The 23,667-nt window shown below is 35.3% G+C and overlaps 1 protein-coding gene across 1 annotated transcript; it reads right to left on the bottom strand.

The window, feature by feature from the left end:
- Positions 1 to 37: 37 nt before the first annotated feature.
- On the bottom strand, positions 38 to 23,313 carry LOC121378363 (testis-expressed protein 47-like). Its single transcript, XM_041506497.1, has 8 exons — positions 21,953 to 23,313; positions 12,004 to 12,076; positions 11,107 to 11,210; positions 10,005 to 10,109; positions 9,254 to 9,412; positions 7,316 to 7,379; positions 4,706 to 4,807; positions 38 to 1,455 (listed from the first exon to the last, which is right to left on the bottom strand). The coding sequence occupies exons 1-8, from the start codon at positions 22,046 to 22,048 to the stop codon at positions 1,412 to 1,414; spliced, it is 747 nt and encodes a 248-aa protein (XP_041362431.1). The 5' UTR covers positions 22,049 to 23,313; the 3' UTR covers positions 38 to 1,411.
- Between the last annotated feature and the right edge of the window lie 354 nt (positions 23,314 to 23,667).

Here is a 23,667-nt window from a genome sequence, read left to right as displayed (position 1 = left end):
TTTAATTTTTAAAAAATGCTTCTGTTTGTTTAGGCTTTAACCTGTTTGTAAAGGTGTGATAGATTGATGAGAAAAAACAAACATATATGTTAGTATTTCTATATGAACTTCATCCTGTTACTATTAATGGAAAAATGTAGCTGTTTCTCTGAGGACTGTGTCAAAATTTAAATATATTAATTTACCATTAATTCTCAAAATGCAAGTAGCTTTCTCTCTTTTAAAATATAGTAGCATACTTGTTTTTAGCTTCCAGAGAGTATACCACACACAATACAGATTTATTAAAAATGTAGTGGTTATGTTTTTTCAGGGCTTCTAGATTATGGTAGCCCCACTCCCATGGCTATAGTGATATTCAATGTTGGGCTAGTAATAACTACTACTGCCATACCCGATGGTTAGCCAAAAGTCAAATGTTGCAGTAAAAGCCTATTTTGTAAATATGAATATCTGCCTCCACACCAACCCCTCAATGTTTGTGTTCTTAAGCTCTATCTCCCTCTTTAGGTGACATATCTGATTATTACTATTATTTAGTAAAATTTTATTAACTTAAAGTAAAGTAGGGCGAGCGAATTTTTAATCGTGGCTAGTAAAAAAATAAAATCATGGATCGATCCCATGGCTAGTGGATTACATAACAATTCTAGATGCCCTGGTTTTTTATTTAGGGAACAATGCAGTTTTAAACAAGGTATGGGTAGCATTGTTTCTCCTACTTAGAAACAGTCAATGTTATCATATGGTCATATGTTACGTTCTTGTCAGGTAAAGAGTCTTATATAATAAATAAAAAAATCTTTTTTAACTATAAAACATACAAAAATGGTTAATCATGAATTCTGTATTTTACATATTTTAGTTTGTCTTTTCTAACATTTACTGCAGAAAACTAATAAATATTTTGAGTTTGAAATAAATATAAAACTACATTCAATATCACTACTCACATCATGTAACCAATACACATATCACAATTGTCCATTGGTAGTGTTTGTCTCCCTTCCAACACACAAACACACCTCCTTGACCTCTAAGAAATACATTTTGAAAACCTATTAAAGCAGAAACCATCACCTTTTAAAAATCCATCAAAATATTTAGACCTCGATCCTTCATAAAATAAACTTTAAAACCATCAAAGTATAGACCTTGACCCTTGCCGTTGTACAATGTATTCAGAATTATGGCTTCCTAAGAAAGTCGGGATTTTTGTATTAAATTTTCCCATTTAGTATATTAATGAAATACAATATTTTATGGATGAATGAATGGAAAATATTTTTAAAAATACAAAGCAGATGGATGGATGGGATGGATGGATGGATGGGGAGATAAACCACTGTTCTGCATGTAATGTTAAAATTGTCAAGTCTACTTCTGGAAAGGTTGGTTTGTTAACATCCTGTCAGTTGTATGGAAACAGTTTTGTTTGTATTGGCCACACCCGGTCTGAAACAAGAAACATTCAAATATTAAAGGTTAAACTCTATATTTTCTATATACATGTAGACTCAATTAAAATGTTAACAATAATACAGTATAATTATAATGACACAGCCTACATATACATGTTGTTAGTACTCGTTTAGTTGTTTTCTTCTTTCTTTCTTTCTTGTTTTTGAGCAGGAGGGGGGGGGGGGGGGGTGGAGGTTAAAATGAAACCAATTATTGACTGTACTAGTTTTCAAATGTTCAAGCTTGGGACCTGTGAAAAAGCAGAACTTAAGTTATATGATTACCAGAAACATGTGACCAGGTGTTACCATGTACATTTGAAATTAGATCTAATCTTCTGATATCTGCTTACATCCACTACATTAAATATAGCCCTATTGATCCAAAAGGTAAAATGTTATTAAAAAAAGAAGAAAAGACAAGAAAAGATGAAATGTGACTTTGATCGTTTGTGTTGTGAGGTCTGTACCCAATTTAAAACCAGCTTTCTGAGGGTACTGCTACAACTGTACGTGTCCTCTATTGGGGGTTCCAATACGAGCTACTCTCGGCAAACTAAGTTCAAATTAACATGCAGCTCCTTTTGTTTCTTTCGATGAACCGTTAAAAAATGCACCAAAATTCCTTCAAGAAATTGTGCACTATTTTCCCTTTTGAGTTAATCCTACGGGATATTCAAAATTCAACAAACCAAAATTACCCCTACCCACCAGACAGGTGTGAGCTACAACAGCTTGTTCTGAATGTACATGTAAAACCCTATGACCTGACCTGGGCCCCGTTCCACGAAGCGATCTTAGCCCTAAGATCAACTTAAATGCATAGGGTAACTATGCGCTTAAGATAATCTTAGGGCTAAGGTCACTACGTGGAACGGGGCCCTGACCTCTACTGGGCTAAACACATTTTCAGATCTCCTTAGTTCAAGGGCTATAACTCTGTCAAATATGGACCAATCCCCATGAACGTCAAACTTGATCTGTAACTCTGTTTATAGTGTTTTCCCTAACTTGTTTAAGCATGGTGCGACATCAAGGCCTCAATAGTCTAGCACCATATTTGCCTTAATTAGCAGTGCTGCCCGGAGATTAAACAAGCCTTTTTCAATAATTAATTATAAAATTGTCTTTATAAAAGAAACCACTCAAAAATGTATTATTAATTAATAAAATATGCCCGTTATATATTCTTCCATTTCTTTATTAAACCTAGCACATTAATTACATATATTTTTATTTCAATTAAAGTGCCCTGAAAATGGTGTAGACTACACTACTCCTACTACAGTAACTACTATATAAAAAAATTTCCTCTCCACCCCCCCCCCCCCCCCCCCCACCCTTGATTATAAAAATATGAACTGGACAAAAACCATGTGCACACATTTTTGCATGACGATGTACATATACATGCATGGAGTCATACTGTGTGCCAATCAAAAGACATATTTCACATTGTGGGAGACTGAAAATATCCCATGAGAGTCTCAGCCACCCCGGTGTAGTAAATGAAATGGCAGTCTTCCAACAAAGTTGTAACCACATAACATGGTCAAGATAAGCTCTCCTCTGTAGCAGAAGCACCTGACAGCAACTTATGCTGCATACACTCACTATATTACTATTATAACTTCTTTTTGAGTCTTGCACATTATATATATATATATATATATATGTATATATATACATACAGTCGAACCTGGTCTAACGGTCACCTGTACATAACGGTCACCTGCCTATAACAGCCACTATAAATCCCCCCAATGCATTTCCTTCTTTATCTGACCTGTAAATAACGGTCACCTGTCCATAACGGCCAGCGGTCACTATTTTTCACCCAAAATCACAGGTTGAACCTGCTATAATGGTCACAAGATGATCGTCGTGAAGACTTTTTTGGTTTATTTTTTGTCCCTGGTTATGTCTTTACTTTTTCAATCATCTTAAAAATTATAAATTAAATGTGTTTATATGGCCATGTCTGTAGCTTTGGGTTATTTTCCATCAAAGTAAAGTTTCATTGTAATTCTCTGATCGTAATTGAAAAACAAACAGACACTTCCGTGACACACAGTTACTGGTGGTGTAATTCGATTGGTTCTCAGCATCCTCACTGAACAGTAGACGACTTCCCATTGGCTGTACATAATGTAATCTGTATGGATGGTCACTCTATTGAGTCTCGAGAAACTAAACAAATGAGGTATTATGTTAGGTGTTTCAATGTTTCTAGCCAGACATGATTGGTAAATAAATTGCTGAAGGCGGCGGTCATTGAAGATGCCCCGTGTTAGGATTATTTAAGCGACTCCTGATCTTATTCAGCTGTAATCAACTGTCATACTCCACTGAAGGATTAGCGGTGACATGAACAAACAAATGAGTTAAACATGTCACATGGGTATTAACCTAAAATACAAAATATCTTCTGCAAGTCAATGTTAACGTTTGCAAAATATATTAACAAATACATTTGTATGTAAAATACCACCGAAAAATAGTACTGCTTTAACATTAGAATAGGGAATCAACGTTATTAACAAATCTGAGAAAGGCAATTCAAGTGTGCGAAAGATCACCGATCATATTGGTGTAGGACATTTTCAGATTAATTCTATTTTAAAAAGGAATGCTGATGTTCTGGCCGATTTTGACAATGTTTCAGCCGAAAGAAAAAGGCAGAAGAAAGCAACAGGCAATGATGACATAAACAAGCTAGTGTGGGAATGGTTTAAAAATGAGACATCTTTTTTTTATGACAGTTGTGATATGCTTTAGTATATGGGTTCTAATTTTGAACCTTTATATAAGGGTCACCTGTCTATAACGGCCACTTTTGCAGGTCTCTTGGGTGGCCGTTATATACAGGTTTGACTATATATATATATATATATATATATGGTATATTGAATATCTTAATGGCAGATTCATTATTAGCATGTATCAGGGAATATTTAGTTTTCAAAATCTTGATTAGCGATACATGTATTTCTAATCAATTTAAAATTGATTAGCAACTACTGTTTAATTTTTTTAAATTGTGTAGTGATATCTGAAACTTGCTATCTGAACAAAATGTTCTCTGTGTATGATACAGCTTCTAGTAAACAGGTTTAACATTTTATATGGTTTTGGATAACTGGTGAGTAGATTAATGCATATTATCAGTTTTTGGAAAAGAAACACCCTTCCTTTTGAGGGCAATTTAAGTACCTTTAAGTTCATCATCACAGTTTCATTCTTACCTCCTTCTAAAGTGACATCGAATGGCTTTTCGTATATATCAATGAACTCTTTTGGTAAAATCATACAGGGGTCATCTTCTGCTAACAGGTAGTGGACGGCAGCTGACAAGGTAATGTTAATGTTAGAATATTATTTTACCAGTTAGTATAATTTATAAAGAAATGAGTAGTACATGAAGAATAAGCTTAAAAAAGGTATGATATATGAGACAAATTCCTTTGAATATACATTGTAAATATTTCAAATACCAATATAAATATAACTATTTAACAGAATAGAAAAGATTACAAATTGAAAAGACATGTGTCTGGATAATAGTTGTGGTTGCACTATATGAACATGTATTTACAATTTTACATATTTTTAAGCACATATTCCAATGTTAACATATTTACCTTAAATGTGTCTTTAAAAACAAACAACAAACAAACAAAACAACAAGAGGCCTATTGGCCTTATGAGCTTTGCTGTTTAATTTTCAAATTGGTGATGCCCCATGCAGATAATCACGGTACCAAGTTTCAGAACTACATGTATCCTTGAAAACTCTAAATGACAGACTTTTAAATTTTCAATTTAAATTTTGAAACTAAACATTCTAAATTGCCAAAATATCTCTCTATTAGTTTTTGAACAGTGCCCCAGTGTATTATAGTACCAAGTTTCAAAACAATCTAATCAAAACTATAAGAAGATAGACTTGAAAGGAAAAATGGACAGACAGAAGCCAAACTGACAGACAACAATCAAATCAGTATTAGAAAAATTAGAAAAGCTCCACTGATGAATGTCATAGCAGAAGTAAAATTTCTAATTAAATCTTTTAAATTTAAAACTCTAGGAGAAAAAAAGATTTGAACATTTTCAATATGAATTTTTTATTTAAATTTTTAATTCAAAAATTCAAAATTATCTCTCAATTAGTTTATGAAAACTGCCCCAAAGGATCATAATACCAAGTTTCACAACTATTCTATCAAAATTCTAGGAGAAGATAGATTTTAAAGTTACATTATCTGGTTACCATATTATAATATCATGTACAAATGTGAAATACAAATGCACTTTTAAAAAAGTTGTGTGTGTTCACTATGAACGGATATCGTCAAACGTATATGCTTGATTCATTGCCTGTGCCGCCATAGCTCGGCAAAGCACAAACGACAGCCTGTTGTCAGTTTCAGTTAACATGTGCGTTTACCGATTTCAAATTGTAGGGTTTGTCTCAAAAAATTAAAAGAGAAATCTTGCGCTGTAGTTAAAACCGGTTTGATCTTGACAACGTATTATCGACAGTCGTACCTTCCTATTTCAGAATTGATATTTTATAAAGTGTTAGTAGAATTTTCAAAGTTTAGTTTGTATACTAGTAACACATTAATCATGTATATATTTTTAAAATAAAATATACTAAAGTACACAATGAATGTTTTCACTTCTTAATTTTACGTGTTAAAATCGACAAATTCAAATAAATATTATTTCATTTGGAAAAGGTAAAGTTGGGGGGGGGGGGGGGGGGGGGGTGTGTGTTGTTTAACAACATCAAAGATAAAGCATATTGATTTAATAATCATCCGACCCCATACAACCATAAATAAAATGTGTTGAGTGTGTCGTTAAATAAAACATATCCTATCCTTCCTTCCATCTGCTGTTGGATGTCTAACACTTGGTAATTTTGACATATAATTTTAGAGAGGAATCGGGTGTATTGGAGGTCGAAACCCTTACTTTCCCAAGCTTAAAACAGTCTATAACCCCAACCCCGCTGAAATCCCTGCACACGCGTGCCTTGGAAACCTGCTGCATTTTATATGTACCATCCCACAGACAGGATATCACATACCATGGTCTTTTTGTATATCCGCCGATGGGGATCGAACCTAGACTGACCGCGCAAAAACCACCTTTTTAGGTCTAAGTAATGAATAAAAATAACATGGTCTTGAAAAATGTTACATAAATCGAACACAGTACCCTCTTCCTCTACCCCCAGAGCATTACGTAATTAGTAACACCCCCTTACATGTAACGCGTATGCCAACAGCTGGCCACTGTCAAAATTTCAAGGCATATCCTCCACTCACCAACCCCTGGAAAGGCGTTGTACCATACCTCTACGGATATAAATATGTTTTGGAGATAGAAGACGACCCCTCAATCAAGACAGTTAAATTTGTTCAAAAATTGCGAAATCTCACGTGATCTCGTTAGGGAATTCTATACTTGTGATAAGCCAATGAAAACCGAGATCGGTACGAGCCCGTCAAAAGTGTTCCACTTTCAAAATCATGGCTTTGTTTTTTACCTGGATAAGCCAGCGTTGTGAAACCAATGCGGAGTGCGGCGTCATATATGCACCAAACGTAATCGGATTTTCTGTTCTATATGCTTAAATAATAAAAATATTCCAGGGAATGTAGTTTTAAAATGTACAATGTTAAATTTGTGTTTAAATTGTTTTTAATTTAATATAAATTCACATATTCAATATTTCCTAAATATCTGTTCATTAGTTTGTGAAGATTGCAATATAAATTTTAAACATATTTAATAACAATTCAAAATTCCTATTAGTTTGTGAATAAACCCTGAGAGTAGCTCACCTTGTTGTGGTAGATGTTCTGGTATTCTTTCATGAATTGAATCCATAGCACTTTTCAAAGATGTCTGTAAAAGCAAAAGGGGTGTTAGTAACATTGTGGCATAATATTAATAAGTCTGACTGCTTAACCATGCCCTACAGCACCGAGACCAGTGCTCCAATATGGCCAACAGTGATTTTATATGTGATCTAAATTAGCAATAGCAGCCAATGGAAATCAAAGAATTGCATATCATGGGAGATTAAAGTAGATGATTTCTTCTAGGCCTATACCGTAACCTAAAATAACTTTAGAATCAGGGCAAAATAATATCTTCTTGAGCTACACAAAAAGACACTTATGAACATATTTTTGGGGTGGCAACAACCCTCCACAGTTAAAGTTTTAATATATACTCTTCAAAAGAAGAAACGCAAAACCACATTGTCGTAACATTTGGAGAATTGATTTAATTATTGAATGGTGAGTCCGATAATTACCAAATGTTGCAGGATTGTTCACAATTCACTCTAGTCCATTGTGAGTAAGTGATAGGACACACCACCAAGGTCAAGGTCATCTGGAGTCAATACCGGGTGTGGCCTCCGCGTGTGTTGACAACTGCCTGGCACCGCCTGCCCATTGAAGCAACCAGAGTACGGATGACGTCCCGGGGGATGGTGGCCCACTCGGCCTGCAAGGCTGCTGCCAGCTCGGGCAGGGTCTGGGGCTGTGGTTGTCGCTGTCGGAGGCGTCGGTCCAACTCGTCCCATAGATGCTCAATTGGGTTCAAATCCAGTGATATCGATGGCCAAGGAAGGACATTAATGTTGTTGTTCTGTAGGAAAGCCGTTGTGAGATGTGCTGTGTGAGGCCTGGCATTGTCATGTTGGAACACTGCGTTGGCGTTGGCCATAACTGGAACGATGTGTGGCCGGAGGATCTGGTCAATGTAGCCCTGTGCATTCAGGTTGCCCTGCACGTGGACCAGGTCAGTTCTGCCAGTGTGTGAGATGGCTGCCCACACCATGACACTAACCCTGCCGAATCTGTCCACTTCCTGCACGCAGTTTGCCGCATAACGTTCACCACGACGCTTATACACGCGACATCTTCCATCATGACGTCGGAGCAGAAATCGGGACTCGTCACTGAACCACACCTGTCTCCATCGCAGTTGAGGCCATTGTCGATGAATTTGGCACCACTGCAGTCGGAGTCGACGGTGTTGTGGTGTTAAGATGACACCTCGAACTGGACGTCTGGCACGAATTCCTACCTCACGTAGGCGGTTCCGTACGGTCTGGTCGGATATCCTGCGCAAACCTGGTATTGCTGCGGCTGTGGAGGTGGCAGTAGTCAATCGTTCCCGAAGGTGGCGTACCCGGATGTAGCGGTCCTGCCCGGGGGTAGTGACCCGTGGTCGACCGGATCTAGGGAGGTCACGTGTTGATCCATGTTGCTGGTAACGGTCCCACAGTCTGGAGATGGTGCTTGGGGACACATGGAATGCCCTGGCAACGGCCGTTCTGGATTCGCCTGTGTCTAGTCGGCCGATGGCATTGTTTCTCTGCGGTTCACCGAGACGTGGCATGTCCTGGATTGTCAACTGTCGGCCAGATACAGAGGCCAGGCAAGCGAACACCCTGCACTTTTATACTGTCGGTGTTCATGTTGCACGTGCAGACAACGCACGTGCAGTGGTGACATGGTTTGCACGTGGCTGCGTTTTTGCGAATATTCACATTTTGGAACTTTATTGTACAGTAACTGCGTTTTATCGAATGTAACCGTGGGAATGTGTTTGGGACATGCAATGACCTTATATTCACAAAGCATGAACCGGTAGGAAACATAAAATCGGAGTTATAACCCATTTGTACCCTTTTGCGTTTCTTTTTTTAAAGAGTATACATTGTCTGTATTAAAAATAAAATCAAGATTTCAACTTTGACCAACCTTTGGCTGTGTTGCGAGAAAGCTGCCCATTTTAAGCAGCTGTCTGAGGACATCTATTACAAGTTCTTCCGTTGACCCTGGTGGCTCATATGCCTCCATCTGATGAGCCTCAATATCAATGGTGCGGAAACCCCACTGCTGAAATATCCGATAGGGAATGTACGTATGTTAAGGCAAATACAGGACAAGCTAACAAAATATATTGGCAAGCAGATAAGTTTGTTTTGTTTAACAACACCACTAGAGCACATTGCTTAATTAATCATCAGCTATTGGATGTCAAACATTTGGTAATTCTGACATGTAGTCACAGAGGAAACCTGCTACATATTTTCCTAATACAAATAGGGATTTTTTTATATGCACTTTCCCAAAGACAGGAAAGCACATACCAAGGCCTTTGACCTGTTATGGTGCACTGGTTGGAACGAGAAACCACCCAAGTAGTTAAATCAATCCACTAAGGTGGTTCAATCCTGAGCCGCAAGCACCCAACCGACTGAGCTAAATTGCATCCCGGCAAGTAGATAATGCAGGTACCTACAAAACTTAATATAACAATGGATATTTATTGCAAATGTTGTTTTTTTAACTTTGGCCTGCATATTACCAAAACTTCCTCTATGTTTGAAAAATTGCTACAGTGAATGAATGGATCATAATTCAATATATAGTATACACATATCTACAGTATGTAATACGCTATTTTGTGTAGCTGCTCTTCAAATTAATACAACAATAAAAAGGATATGTCATGTGAGATGATCAAAATCTTGGCTACAGATTCGAAGCCATGTTCGCTGGTTACGCCCTGATGTAAAAACTTGATCATCTTCAGAAGGGTCTCAGAAGATGACTACAAAATAAAAAGATATTACAACTGAATATCACTGAAATCATCTGATACTGAAGCAAACATTAAGAAGAAGTCTGTCAACCTAAACAGCTCTACTTCAATATTTGTAAGATTAGAAAAGTTAAAAACAATAGTCAACTAATACCAGCATATACATGTACAGTTAACTATAATATTCTTGTCATTTTATTATATTTAAAAAAAATTAAATTAGTATTACTTGATTTTGTATTAATCAGCTCTTTTTGTAAAAGGATATAGACTAACTGGTATTAAAAACGCACCACTGATGAAATTAAGTCATGTAGCAGTGCAAAAAATATGTTGGAAAAGTAAAAAAAAATAAAAAAAAATAGGGCCAACTAGTGATTTCCCTAGAAATTAGGCAAGGCACGGTAGACCAAACACTTTTGGGGCATTTTCGGGGCCCTTGTTTTTCATTAAAAATACACAAAAATTCATTAAAATAAACATTAATGTAATTTATATGCTTGCTTTAATAAATGAATGGCAAAAGATATAAAAGGCATATGTTATTAATTAATAATAACTTTTTGGGTGTTTTATAAAGGCAATTTTAGAATGAATTATTAAAAAAGGCTTGTTTAATCTCAGGGCAGCATGGCATTGATTAAGGCAAGATGGTGCTAGACTATTGAGGCATGGTGCTGCACCATGCTAAAACAAGCTAGGGAAAATACTAGCCAACAAATGACACACTGGGTGTCAGTAATTTAGGTAGATGGATTGACAAATCACAGAAAAATAAGTTATTAACTCATACGTCCTTGAAGAGAGTAAATGACTGTTTCTGCCATCACTTTAAGTAAATGGCATGCTTAATCTAAATACCCCCCCCCCCAAAAAAAAAAAAAAAACATCAAACAGTCTTGCATTTATTCAAGACTAGTGTATGCTCAAGTAACTAGTTGACATCTTAACATTATGTAATGTCTACACATTCAAGGGATATAAAATGTATATAGTAAACACACACCTCAACAACATGGACAATGTATTTCATGTATATAAGCATCAGCCCTGTGGTTGGTTCACTCTGAAAATCCTCCTGCAACTTCTTGATGTATTTTTCATAATGATCTAATAAAAGAGACAATATGTTACACAATATGTTACACAATATGGAGAAATGATCTTATAAAGTTCTTGTTTTTACCTCATAAAATTACCAGCTGTCAGTCAAATTTTACCTGGTAAATTACAAACTGTTGGCCCATACAGTTTTTATCTTGTAAAATTACCACCTGTACATGTCAGCCAAGATTTCCATGGTAAAATTACCAGCTGTCAGTCAGAATTTACCAGGTAAAATTACCAGCTGTCAGTCAGGATTTGCCAGGTAAATTTAGCAGCTGTCGGTCAGATTTTACCAGGTACAATTACCAGCGGTCAGTCAGATTTTACCAGGTACATTTACCAGCTGTCAGTCAGGATTTGCCAGGTAAAATTAGCAGCTGTCAGTCAGAATTTACATTGTAAAATTACCAGCTATCAGTCAGGATTTGCCAGGTACAATTACCAGCTGTCAGTCAGAATTAACTAGGTAAAATTATCAGTTTAAAGTTTGGTTCTTCCATATAAAACTAGCAGCTGTCAGTCAGAATTTACTAAGTAAAATTACCAGCTGAAAGTTTGGTTTTTCCATCTAAAATTACCAACTATCAGTCAGAATTTACCACGTAAATTTGCCAGCTGTCAGTCAAAATTTATCTGCCTGATATCTATAATTTTGATGTATATTGTGACATACCTTTATGGTCACTTTTTGACTTTCTAAACAAGCTAGAATTATCCCCACCACTTCTAATTAACATGCAGACAGACACGCACACATTCATGAAAATCATAGATATTTATTAGAATATATACTTACGACCAACTTCTGCTCTGTCAAAATTTTCATTACTCAGTTTGGCAATATAAACAAGTCGATGAATTTGGCTTTTCTGGAAAAAGCAAAAAGGAAAGAAAAAACAATTAGATGTGGTGAAGCAAAGCAAAATAAGTCCTCGAAACAAGTCAGATTTACAAGAACCAAACAATATACTGGTACTGTTAACTTCAAATTATATATTTATATATCATGAGTTGTGGGGTTTGTTGTTTCCATCCAATCAGCACCCCACAACTGGTACATCAAAAGGCCATGGTGTGTACAGTGCTTTCTATGGGAAAGTGCACATAAATAAAAGGTGCCCTGAGCTGCTTTTTGGTTGGAGAAGCTGAGTATGTGGCAGCAGCAAGTTTCCTCTATTTTAAAATATGTTAAGATGTCATTAAACATATACTCTACTTTTATCATTGTGAGGAAGCAATAAACAAATGCAAGACATGAATACTGACCCTATACCTACATGTACCCAAACTTAATGACCCTGCACATGGCTCCTAAGTTCTTGAGAAATAAAAACATATTCACCTACATGTTAAATAAATAACATTGTTTGAAATATAACTGCACATGAAGGACAAAAGGGCAATTTACTGTCAAATTGGATTTATGTCCAATGTATGGGGGATATTGTTTCACTATAATGAGTATTTATGAATTTTTTTAAAATGCTAACAATATAAAATTATAACTTTTAAATGAGAGCAAGAATCAAAGAGATAATAATCAAAATAAATAATAAATAAAATAATAAAAAATTAAAATTAAAGTTAACCCACACAAATCAAACATTTGAAAGTTAATTCCATATATTATGTATTGCTTATATCAGTAATGATCCTTAAAATACCTACATATACAATTGTACTAGAACAAATTTAACAGCAAAACGTATCCTATATGTTACATATTTTAGATATTCTGTTCATTTGGACTCTTGTTCATTAAAATTACAACAAATAAAGACCTCTATATATCCTTAACTACAACCAAAACAGCAATTAAATAGTACTATAGTAGTCTTATAATAATAATACATCTAATAATAATAGTAATAATAATCAAAAGAATAGAAAAGAAAATGTTCACCATATTGTTTGTAGAACAACTAGATTAAATACATTTTTTTTTAAATAATAATAATAATACCCAACATGAATTTTAATAAACATATAATGAAAGAACAGTTTACCAATTGTTCTGTAACAGAATCACATCTAGACACCTCTAAATAATTTTTCCTTGGCCATACAAAGTCCTTTTTTCCTCCCTTTGTCCTTTTCTTCAACTTTGAAACCGAATTATCCTCCAACAATGATGGTTTATCTATCACATTGTTAGACTCCACAACTTTATCAGCCATTGTTACACTGACACTGCAGATTAGCAATATCACAATTTTTATAAAGCAAAAATGCTTATTGGTAATGTAGAAGAAAATATATGTATTTCACTGTATATTTTGAATAACTAAAATCAGTACTGCATCACTTCCCAAGCAGAAATGACAACTGGCTATGTAGAAAATGTAAGCATTTCACTGAATGTCAAATGACTATAAAGTCAGTAATACAGCATTCAAACAGTTGTAAAGTCAATATATAGGAATACCAGAAGTACATGCAAACTGTGTAAAAGCCCCCATATTTTATTACACCCGAGGATCATATGAAGAGAGTTGGACTGCTTTCTAGATAGCAGTCATGACAACACTGTGAAGAGTCAATAGACTATTTGTCCAAGTGGCTTAATAATCTCACTGCCTTTCACAACTAAATAAATGTCCTTTCATTACAACCTGGCTTCTTTGTGAATGTCACTTTCTCCTCACGAACTATGGCTTTGTAATGGACATCTGAGACCACCGCAACATTACATACAATTAATTTGAGGTATATGACATGAAGTGTGCAGTCACTAGGAGACAAATCAAAGGGTCAATCTTAAGTAAATAAAAAGTTTAAGTTCAACAGTTCTGTACAATCTGGTAAGAACTTACTTAATTTAATGTATGTACTGTTTCAGGAGTCATATATATTTAAAGTCAGAAGAAACAATTGTCTGTCATGAAATATAAAGATCATTTGAAATGTGACAAAGTAGATTTTAGCATGTTTCTGTCTGAAGACAACATTCTTTACAGTGTGTTTCAAAATGACTGGAATTGCATTTCATTCCATACTGCATCAATAAGGAGTCTTAATTAAACTATTGTGATTGCCACAAAATTATTTTTAACAAGAAGATGATTCAAGCAAATAGTGGTAATGGAAAAGTACTACATAATAAATTAAGGTAGGTTAATTTACAGGGCTTTATCAGCTATGTTTCTAGACTCAAATAATCGCCACTGTTCTCCACCATTTCTCAAAAGCTATGGGTTTCTTTTATTCCCAATTTTGGAGTGAAAAGTTCCCAATCTGAATGTAAATAATTTCCTCTTTTTTTTAAAATGTTTAATTAATAATTTTATAGATATATTTTGAAAATGATTAGTAACACATGACAAACACTCCTGCCCTCCCCCATAAGGTTTCGTAATGCAAAATAGATATATTAATAATGTCAATAAATACAAGTACATATGTATATTATTACTATTTTAAATTCTAACTGAGAGAGAGAGAGAGAGAGAGAGAGAGAGAGAGAGAGAGAGAGAGAGAGAGAGAGAGAGAGAGAGAGAGAGAGAGAGAGAGAGATGTAATATACAGTAATGTAAAATAATGTATATTAAGATTAGATAACCATATAAGATAACAACAAATAAATGTAACTGAAACTGTCAAAATCATTTGATTCCCCCCTCCTGGAATTTACTACACTGATCATGAAGAATTGTACACATTAATTACATAAAGTGATAAAAAAAATAAAAAATCACAGCATTGATGATACACATGTATTATACAACCAAATTATATTATAAAAATTAAACAAGCATTCTCACGGGACTTGCATGTAAAGCAACAAATGTACATACATTGTTTTTGCTAAGTTAATTAAGGCAGGCATCAAAATAAGCAGACCGATGGGCAATTAACTCATGTAAAGGTTATCATAAATTATGGACCTGCACGGGCTCCATTCAACAAAGCAATCTTAGCACAAAGATCACTGTAAGTGCATACCTACATGTATCTTAGCGCTAAGATCATTTCGTGGAACAGGCCCAGGTAAACTATACCGGTATATAGGTTACAATACAGTTATAGAGTTTACAATTCCTATATTATCATCCCTTCACAAACACACTGATACTAAGTTATTCATTCATATCACTGTTGTTGTAATGACACAGGCGTTGTTTAAACATCCATTAATTCATTGTATATGTGCTGAGGATGGAGTAAGAGGGAGGGTTTGGTATAGTGTGTGGAAAATTAGGACCTCTAAAATGTTAACTGAACTATCCGATTTGTAGTTACAAAATGGATAAGAACAAAATACTGGTAAGTCACAGTGGCAAACCCCCCACCCCCCCACCCTTTAAATCTCTATTACAGTAAAATCTCTGTATTGTAGAAAAGTTTGTGTTGCAAAAAGCAAAACGTCCACTTATCAATACCAACATTCTGTTCTATTTGAGTAATTTAATATATTTGATGCAATTAAAAGCATATTGTATTTTTTTAATAAAGTAGTCATTCAGGGCTCCCTAACCATGACATTGTATTGATCTGGGGATAATAAAATTTATTTATAAATATATAAAAAAATTACAAAATTATTAAAAAAACAATAAAAACAACAACATTCTCATGCTGGACAAAACAGAAGAAAAAAGAAAGAAGTCACGCTGGCATCATGGGTAATAAAAAGGCAGTAACAGCTGCCAAATCTGCTTTGGATTTGCCTTAATTAAGTAATACATGTATATCTTTTCAACTTGGCAAGATGACTGGAACAGTGTGGTTGTCAACAAGCTACATTCTGTCAAGCCAGTTCTGGGAGAGTGGCAGTCTTCCTACAGGCAATTCAGGAAGAATTACATTGTCTTGTGTCAATCTCGCACTGGTCAAACATCCTTGACACATTAATTTATGCTAAAGAATGTACACTAATGATTCACATATTTTGGCCGAGTGTATAATCATCTTGGACCGATGAGGAAACATATATTTGGTAGAAAAAATGTGATAGTATTATTTTAATTCCACCCTAAAGTTATCTTTAAGTTTTTACGATATGTTGATTTTTACTCAAAATATTAACATACTTACCTGTGATACTTATACTTTTGCACATCTCTTTACACTGTGTTTTTAACTTAATTTTAAAAACAAAATTATATGATGTTGATCATCAATTCATTTATATATTTACCATTGCATGCACCTAATAGCCAATATACTTTATGTGTTGGGTGTAAATAAACATTCATTCATCATTCATTCATTCATTCAAAAATAATATATTTAACTGATTTTGTATAACTGAGTGTATATTAGTAGGCAATAAATAAACCAATAATTGTAAACAGGGGTCAGGGTTACTGTGTGTTTTATAGAGCAACTTCACGCATGCAATAGCAATGACAAGTGAAAATTGGGTGGTGTGTTTTCAGTGGAGTCACATGTAGTATATTTTAGAGAATTATGGAATAAAATATAACAGAATCACAAGCTAAATTAAAATAGCAGAAGAGAAATCAATGCATGTATATATCTGTCTTGAAAAATGACCTGCAATTTTGATTTGTAGTTTTAGATGGTGAATTTCTATATCACCTGCTAGGCCTAAAAAATGAATTACTCTTAGCAGGGCATGATTTTGAGCCCTGCACCATGATAAAATTCACAAATTTTTAAGTGATCCAAAATGTCTGTACAGAAAAACACTAATAAATCAAACATTCCTCAAATTTTATCAACGAAACTGTTATGGTATGGACAATAATGTGAAGTACCATATTTGACCTGAAATACAATAAATGGGAAATACGACAGTTTTCAGATGAAACAACCCAGGGTGAAGGGTGAGATGATTGAGTCCCACTATATAATCAGCCTCAAGACATTTGGGTCCCCAACATTTTCGGCCCTATAACCATAGTTCTTTCAGCCCCGACTATTTTGGACAGGTGCAGTTTTGTTTGATTAAATGAGATTTAATCAGTCACTGTTTTTTTTTGTTAAAGTTAAAGTTTGTTAATGACACAACTAGAGCAAATTTGATTTATTCATCATCGGCTATGAGATGTCAAACATTTGGTAATTCTAACATAGTCTTGGAGAGAAAAAAATGCTACATTAATTCCTCCATTAGTAGTAAGGGATCTTTTATATGCTCCATCCCAGCCCAATGCATGGGCCCACCAATGGGGATTGATCCTAGACCAACTGTGCATCAAGCAAGCGCTTTACCACTGTGCTACATACTGTTCTTGTGTGTTTTGTTGTTTTATCGTATTAAAAATCTTACTGGCCCTTCTCATATTTAACTAGCCCTCCAAATATCATACTGAAATTTAACTGTGCAGCCAAATTCAAAACTAGAATGTTCTTTGTTAATAACCATGTGCTAACCATATAATAGTTTGTTTGCGTCAAATGGTAACTGATAATAAATAAATTAATAAAGATAAAGTTCATATACAAACATCACAGGGGATAACCGCATGCGGGTAACTGTAGTTACTCGCATCCATATGAGATATTCATATACAGAGACTTCATGAAATATATAAAATATGCATTTTTGAAGCATACGTTTAAAAAAAATAGTATTTGGGAATTAAATAACAGGCATCAAAAATCGTGTGTGATGTTGGTAACTGAAAGTGTCAACATCATAAGGATGTGGGTATCTGTTACGGTTGGATGAGGGTAACTGTTCGATGCAGAATGCCGTTCAAATCACACATAATTCAAAATTGGGTGATTGATTACTTTATTTTGAATATAAGACGAAATGACTCGATGGTAAAGACATACTATAATATAGCTTTATGTTTTTATAGTCTTTTTGTATTAACTTTCAAGATTGAAATAGTCCGACATATTACCCAAACTCTGAAAGATGAAAGGACAATTACCCCAAACGAAAATTTAATGTTAGATTATACTAAAGTTAAAATTAAAATATACTCCCAATATTTACTGAATCACGCATGCATGCACGCATTCCATTCACTTTTGTATTTTGTTGTTGGACATCAAAATGCCCCGGCAAGGGAGAATAAAAACCAAAACAAAACAAAACAAAAAACAACAACAAAACACCCCACATAAAAAAAACCCAAAACAAAACAAAACAAAACACACTAGAGCTTAGCTCGTCAGCAGTCAAATGTCCAACGTCTTTAGGTATGAGTGCTTCAACTAAACTTAGTTTTGCCATTTCCATTTGTGTAGTTATTAGCTGTGTACTTGCAGAGCGTGTGTTGGTCGTGACTGCGGGCTGCGACCAGAAGACATTCGAGCTATTGTCCATTCAGTACAAATGCATGACAACCACACACATATCAAGGCATCCGTATCCAGTGGTGTAGGCAGGATTTTGTATGGGTTGGGGGGGGGGAGCACCTGGCATCCAAGCCCTCTGGGCCCCTCTGGCTATGCCACTGATTACCCCACTGTCTGTATCCAACGAACTGCATAGGCTAGAGTCCAAGATCATAAGGTGAAATGAAATTTTTTTTTTTCTGAGAAACTTGATAAAAAGTAAGTTGCCTTCATGCCACTCTTTTGAAGGAAATGTTTGCCTTGGTACCCCTCAAACTTGCCTTAGTGCCCTAATGTTTGTTATTAAATCAAAGGCAACACTCTCGCCCCCCCCCCCCCCAAATTATTCACCATGGGGCCGTTGTAATATTACGTAACGCTATTATATCAAAATTAGACACCCTCCCTCCCCCCTTTATTACATGGCGGTGGAAGAGATACACATGTGATATTTATCGTCTCTTCACATATGAAAATACGTCTTTTGAGAGGTGCCACACAGTACAACACCGCATAGATGTTATGCGAAAAGTGTGCACATGGTTCTTTCGATTCATATTTTTAAATCCGAAACATATTTGCTGTATAATTAATGTTAGCAGCATAATTTAACAAAACATATATTTTAATAATTTTATTTAGCCATGAATATATTTATAATATTGTTTGTATAAACTTCATTGATAGATGTGTTGCATAGGAATGCAAAGTTTCACTGATAAATAGCTAAATGAAATAGCCACAACATGACGTTATTTTCTCTCTTGTAACACCACATAACATTTGGCGCTACACCCATCAACACCCTCGAGCGTTACATAATATTTGAATGGCCCCAGTGTACATTTTAATGGGGTGTGTTAAAATAGTATTGGCTCGGGCGGAGGATGTATCGCACAAATAGCATATATAATAATCTGAAAAAGAAAATGAAGGGAAAAACATAAGAATAATGTTTTTTACTAATTGTTTCTAGACGCATATGGCGACCATTAGTTATGAAGAGATAACTACTGCATATATATATATATATACTCTCATCCTACAATTACACTCATCATTGCAGTTACCCGCATCCCTTTTGTCAGATACCCACATCTCATCAGAAGCTGACTAGAGAGTTACCTACATCACCACTTCGAAGTTACGTTCATCATGCCTAATTTTGTGATTTCATTATCAGCCGAATAACACAACTTATCCGTAGTTCATTGATTCGAAATATATTCATACTAAAGCAACTGCCGATACGCTCTATTAAAATGTGAAAGTAATGCTTAGAAATACGGAAATTCACATTGATTAATACTCTTCAAGTGCGTCCTCCGCCATATTAGATGCGAGTAACTAGTTACCTGCATGTGATTATCCCCTGTGAAACATGTTACTAAGTTTTAAACCCATATCAACTGAAAGAACATTTCTTGAAAAAGAAATCCATTATAAATAAAACTATTTCTTTACAAATTACCATTAAATTCTACATATTAAATCTATTTTTTAATACAAGGGTGATGACAAAATGCAAGAACAGCCAAGATATGCAGCTTGACTTGCATTGTCTCCAAAGTAAAATATAATGCAGTACAAAGTTACTAAAGGTGCTTTAGACAACTAATCTGGGAGTGGCAGTCCTCTTTGTGGTGATGCAAGAGGGATTTCCTCAGGAGGTGCTGTCCTATAAATGAGGCACTAGACAGAGATCCATGGAATCATCCACTATTTTGCCAAATGCTCATTCGATTGTGTGTTTGTGTGTTTTTTTTGTCCATGCACATGTGTGCGTTTACCCCTGCACGTGCTGTAACCTCACCGTGGTGCAGGGGTGTAACATTCTCTTTGAGAATGGCCAATACAGCACAAAATTTAAGTTTTGAGTAAAAGTCAGTATCTATCTGTGATATTTGTGTTTTGGCACACTTCTTTACACTGTGTTTTTGTTTAAATCTTGAATTTTTATATTGATGTTGATCATCACTTTATTTGACAAAATGTCACATCTGTCATGTCACATCCATCACGGTACCTTTATTGATTAATAATTGATTATTAAATTATATCAACTGTCTATTTATTTTCTCTGCATGTTATTGTAAAACAAAATAGTGACCTAACAAAATAATTATTGGGATATAAAATAGAAGACACAGGAGAGCAGAGTTTATAGGTTGAACTTGCACAACAATTTCTTGTGCCCAAATGATCACACTCATTAATATGTACATGTATCCAAATATACAAGTACAAAAAAAAATTTCCTTTGAAGTAAACATCTCTTACATGGTTTCTATTAATATAAAATGTAAAAAATATATATACACAGAAGTTTCCATGGAAACATAGTTTTATGGTATCAAAATGTCATGACCATCACAAAAAATTACCATGAAATGCCCCTTATATTTCTGTTGTACTGACTGGGACAATAATTGATTTGCTTCTGCACTGTGTATTTACAACATGTGAATTCATTTGCCATATAGTTGTGTAAAAAAATTGACTGCGCATCAAGCGAGCGCTTTACCACTGTGCTACATCCTGTCCTTGTCTGTATTGTTGTTCATTGTATTATGCTCGTGTTTGTTGGTATACGGTTTGCAATGGTTCAGGCACCTCCATCCTGATCATCATCTTCGATGTTTATATTTCTGTTGTATTGATTGGGACAATAATTGATTTGGTTCTGTGCCATGTATTTATAACACGTGAATTCATTTGCCATATAGTTGTGATAAAAATCTTACCACCATTCATGCCATTAAGAAATTACTCATCATTCACATTAGTACATTTGTAACAGTATACAAACAAAAACACACAATACAGATCGTTTTATAAAATTAGGCAAGACCAAACACATTCAATTACTATTTATACCTATTTCACTAACTAAAGTGTGTGTAATTATGCACATCATGGCTTATATTGACATACAAAAACATCATTTTGTCTTGCATTAGAGGCTGAATTGTTCGAGGCCATAATGGTTTGGGGTCCAAAAGTCTTAGGACAGTTATGCATCATGACCGGGGCCCAAACATCCTGTTACTGGGTGAAATGACTGGTGGAAAAGTATGATAAGTCACTATAAGGGTGAAATGACTCGAGTGAACAGATTTTAGGGAAATATTTGTTTGTGTTGTAACCTGGTAGAACACTAATACATCTTGGATTGAACTGAAACAGAATGAAACAAAACTGACAAATAAAAGTGTTTGTCTGTGTGTGGGGTGATAAAAGATGGCACTTTGGAAACAGCATTTTAAATATTCTTCAAACTGCAAAACATTCATTACTCTGCTCTACCTTCAGAATTAAAGTTATATCCATAAACGTATCTGTCACCTGTCGTATAGTGAAATAAAGTCATCAACGGAAACTGAAAATGTTTTCATACACTTGTATTTATCACTTTGCGACTACTACTGAGCTGGAAATGTTATGCATTTTCCACCGTAAATTTCAATCGGAGCTTCGTCGTAGCTTACCTTGTTTAACGTTCTGTTTCTGTCTTCAATTACTTCTAATAGAGAAGGACGGTGAATTTCAATGAGTAAATCTTCGACTCCCTCTTCGGACGCCATAGTGTGTTCATTACCAAGGTAACAGACCGGAAATGGGCATGTTCGTTTGGCAATCTAGAAATCCAATCACCGGACCGGAAAGGCCCGTAAAAACCGGAAACTGTTCTGCAAATACCACCCCACTCCCACCCCCACCCCCACGAAGTTGATAACGAAAATGTGCGGTGCCTTGTGTCCCCTTCCGTGATTTCTACCCAGCCACCCACCCACACCTAGAGATTGAAATATCGCCCCAACAATAGCATATTCAGAAGACCGTTCGAACGCGAACAACTTGACTGGTACCATAGTCTTCTATCACATCACATTTTTCTAACATCAGGCGCGGATACCAGTCTAGAGAGCGACCGCGATCGCTTGACCTCCTGAGCACGCAATATATATCGTTCCAACAGGCCTCTCGGATAATAATAACCGAAGCACTGGCGTGGGGAGGGGTGGACAGTAGCAGCAATAATGGTGTGTGTGGGTGTGTGTGTGTGTGTGTGTGTGTGTGTGTGTGTGTGTGTGTGTGTGTGTGTGTGCCCATACTTTTTTGCACCTTCCTATGCCCCTGCGAAGTATATTAAAAATGTATATAGTTTATATTAATAATTCATATGCTAAGCTATAAGATGCTAAATCAATATTGAAACTGAAATATGTTGTGTGTAGTTTACAACTTGCATTGGGATGCAGTCCAAAACGTATTTTTGTAAATGCTGTAGACAAATTAACCTGCAATGAGGGGATTCGAACAACGGACACTCGATATGCATGAGAGAACAGTGCTACCTACAGATATAATCGGGGGATATCCACTAGCTACAGCCATCGGAAGTAGGAGCAGTTTATACCATCACTATAGTTTGAGAAGGTCGCGACTTATCTTATCTTGCGAATAAAATGATGATCAAATGACCGCAGAACCCAACTACCTGTAATGTGTTGCCAACGCTGGATGGCACACACACGCACACACGCACGCACCAAAAAAAAATTCGACAGTTATTTTTTATTTATTTTTGTTATTATTATTTTGTTATTTTGTTATTTTTTCATTTCTTACGTTGGAGAATTACAATTCATATTGTTATTATAGTACAAGAAATATAGTTTGAAGTACGCATATTTTATGTTCTTTCGTCCGTAATGAAGTAATTTGTAGCGTGAAATAGATGTCAAACACGTGTAAATGAATGTCCGGTATAACTGCTAGTTGCAGACGTAACTTACGATGTTTAGTGAAATAGATGTCAAACACGTGTAAATGAATGTCCGGTATAACTGCTAGTTGCAGACATAAACTTACGATGTTTAGTGAAATAGATGTCAAACACGTGTAAATGAATCTCCGGTATAACTGCTAGTTGCAGACGTAACTTACGATGTTTAGTGAAATAGATGTTAAACACGTGTAAATGAATGTCCGGTATAACTGCTAGTTGCAGACGTAACTTACGATGTTTAGTGAAATAGATGTCAAACACGTGTAAATGAATGTCCGGTATAACTGCTAGTTGCAGACATAAACTTACGATGTTTAGTGAAATAGATGTCAAACACGACGTGTAAATGAATGTCCGGTATAACTGCTAGTTGCAAACGCAAACTTACGATGTAGGGTGAAATAGGCTCCA

This window comes from Gigantopelta aegis, chromosome 8 (genome assembly GCF_016097555.1).
Source record: "Gigantopelta aegis isolate Gae_Host chromosome 8, Gae_host_genome, whole genome shotgun sequence".
Lineage (NCBI taxonomy): Eukaryota > Metazoa > Mollusca > Gastropoda > Neomphalida > Peltospiridae > Gigantopelta > Gigantopelta aegis.
This window is presented reverse-complemented; position numbering and strand designations above follow the sequence as displayed.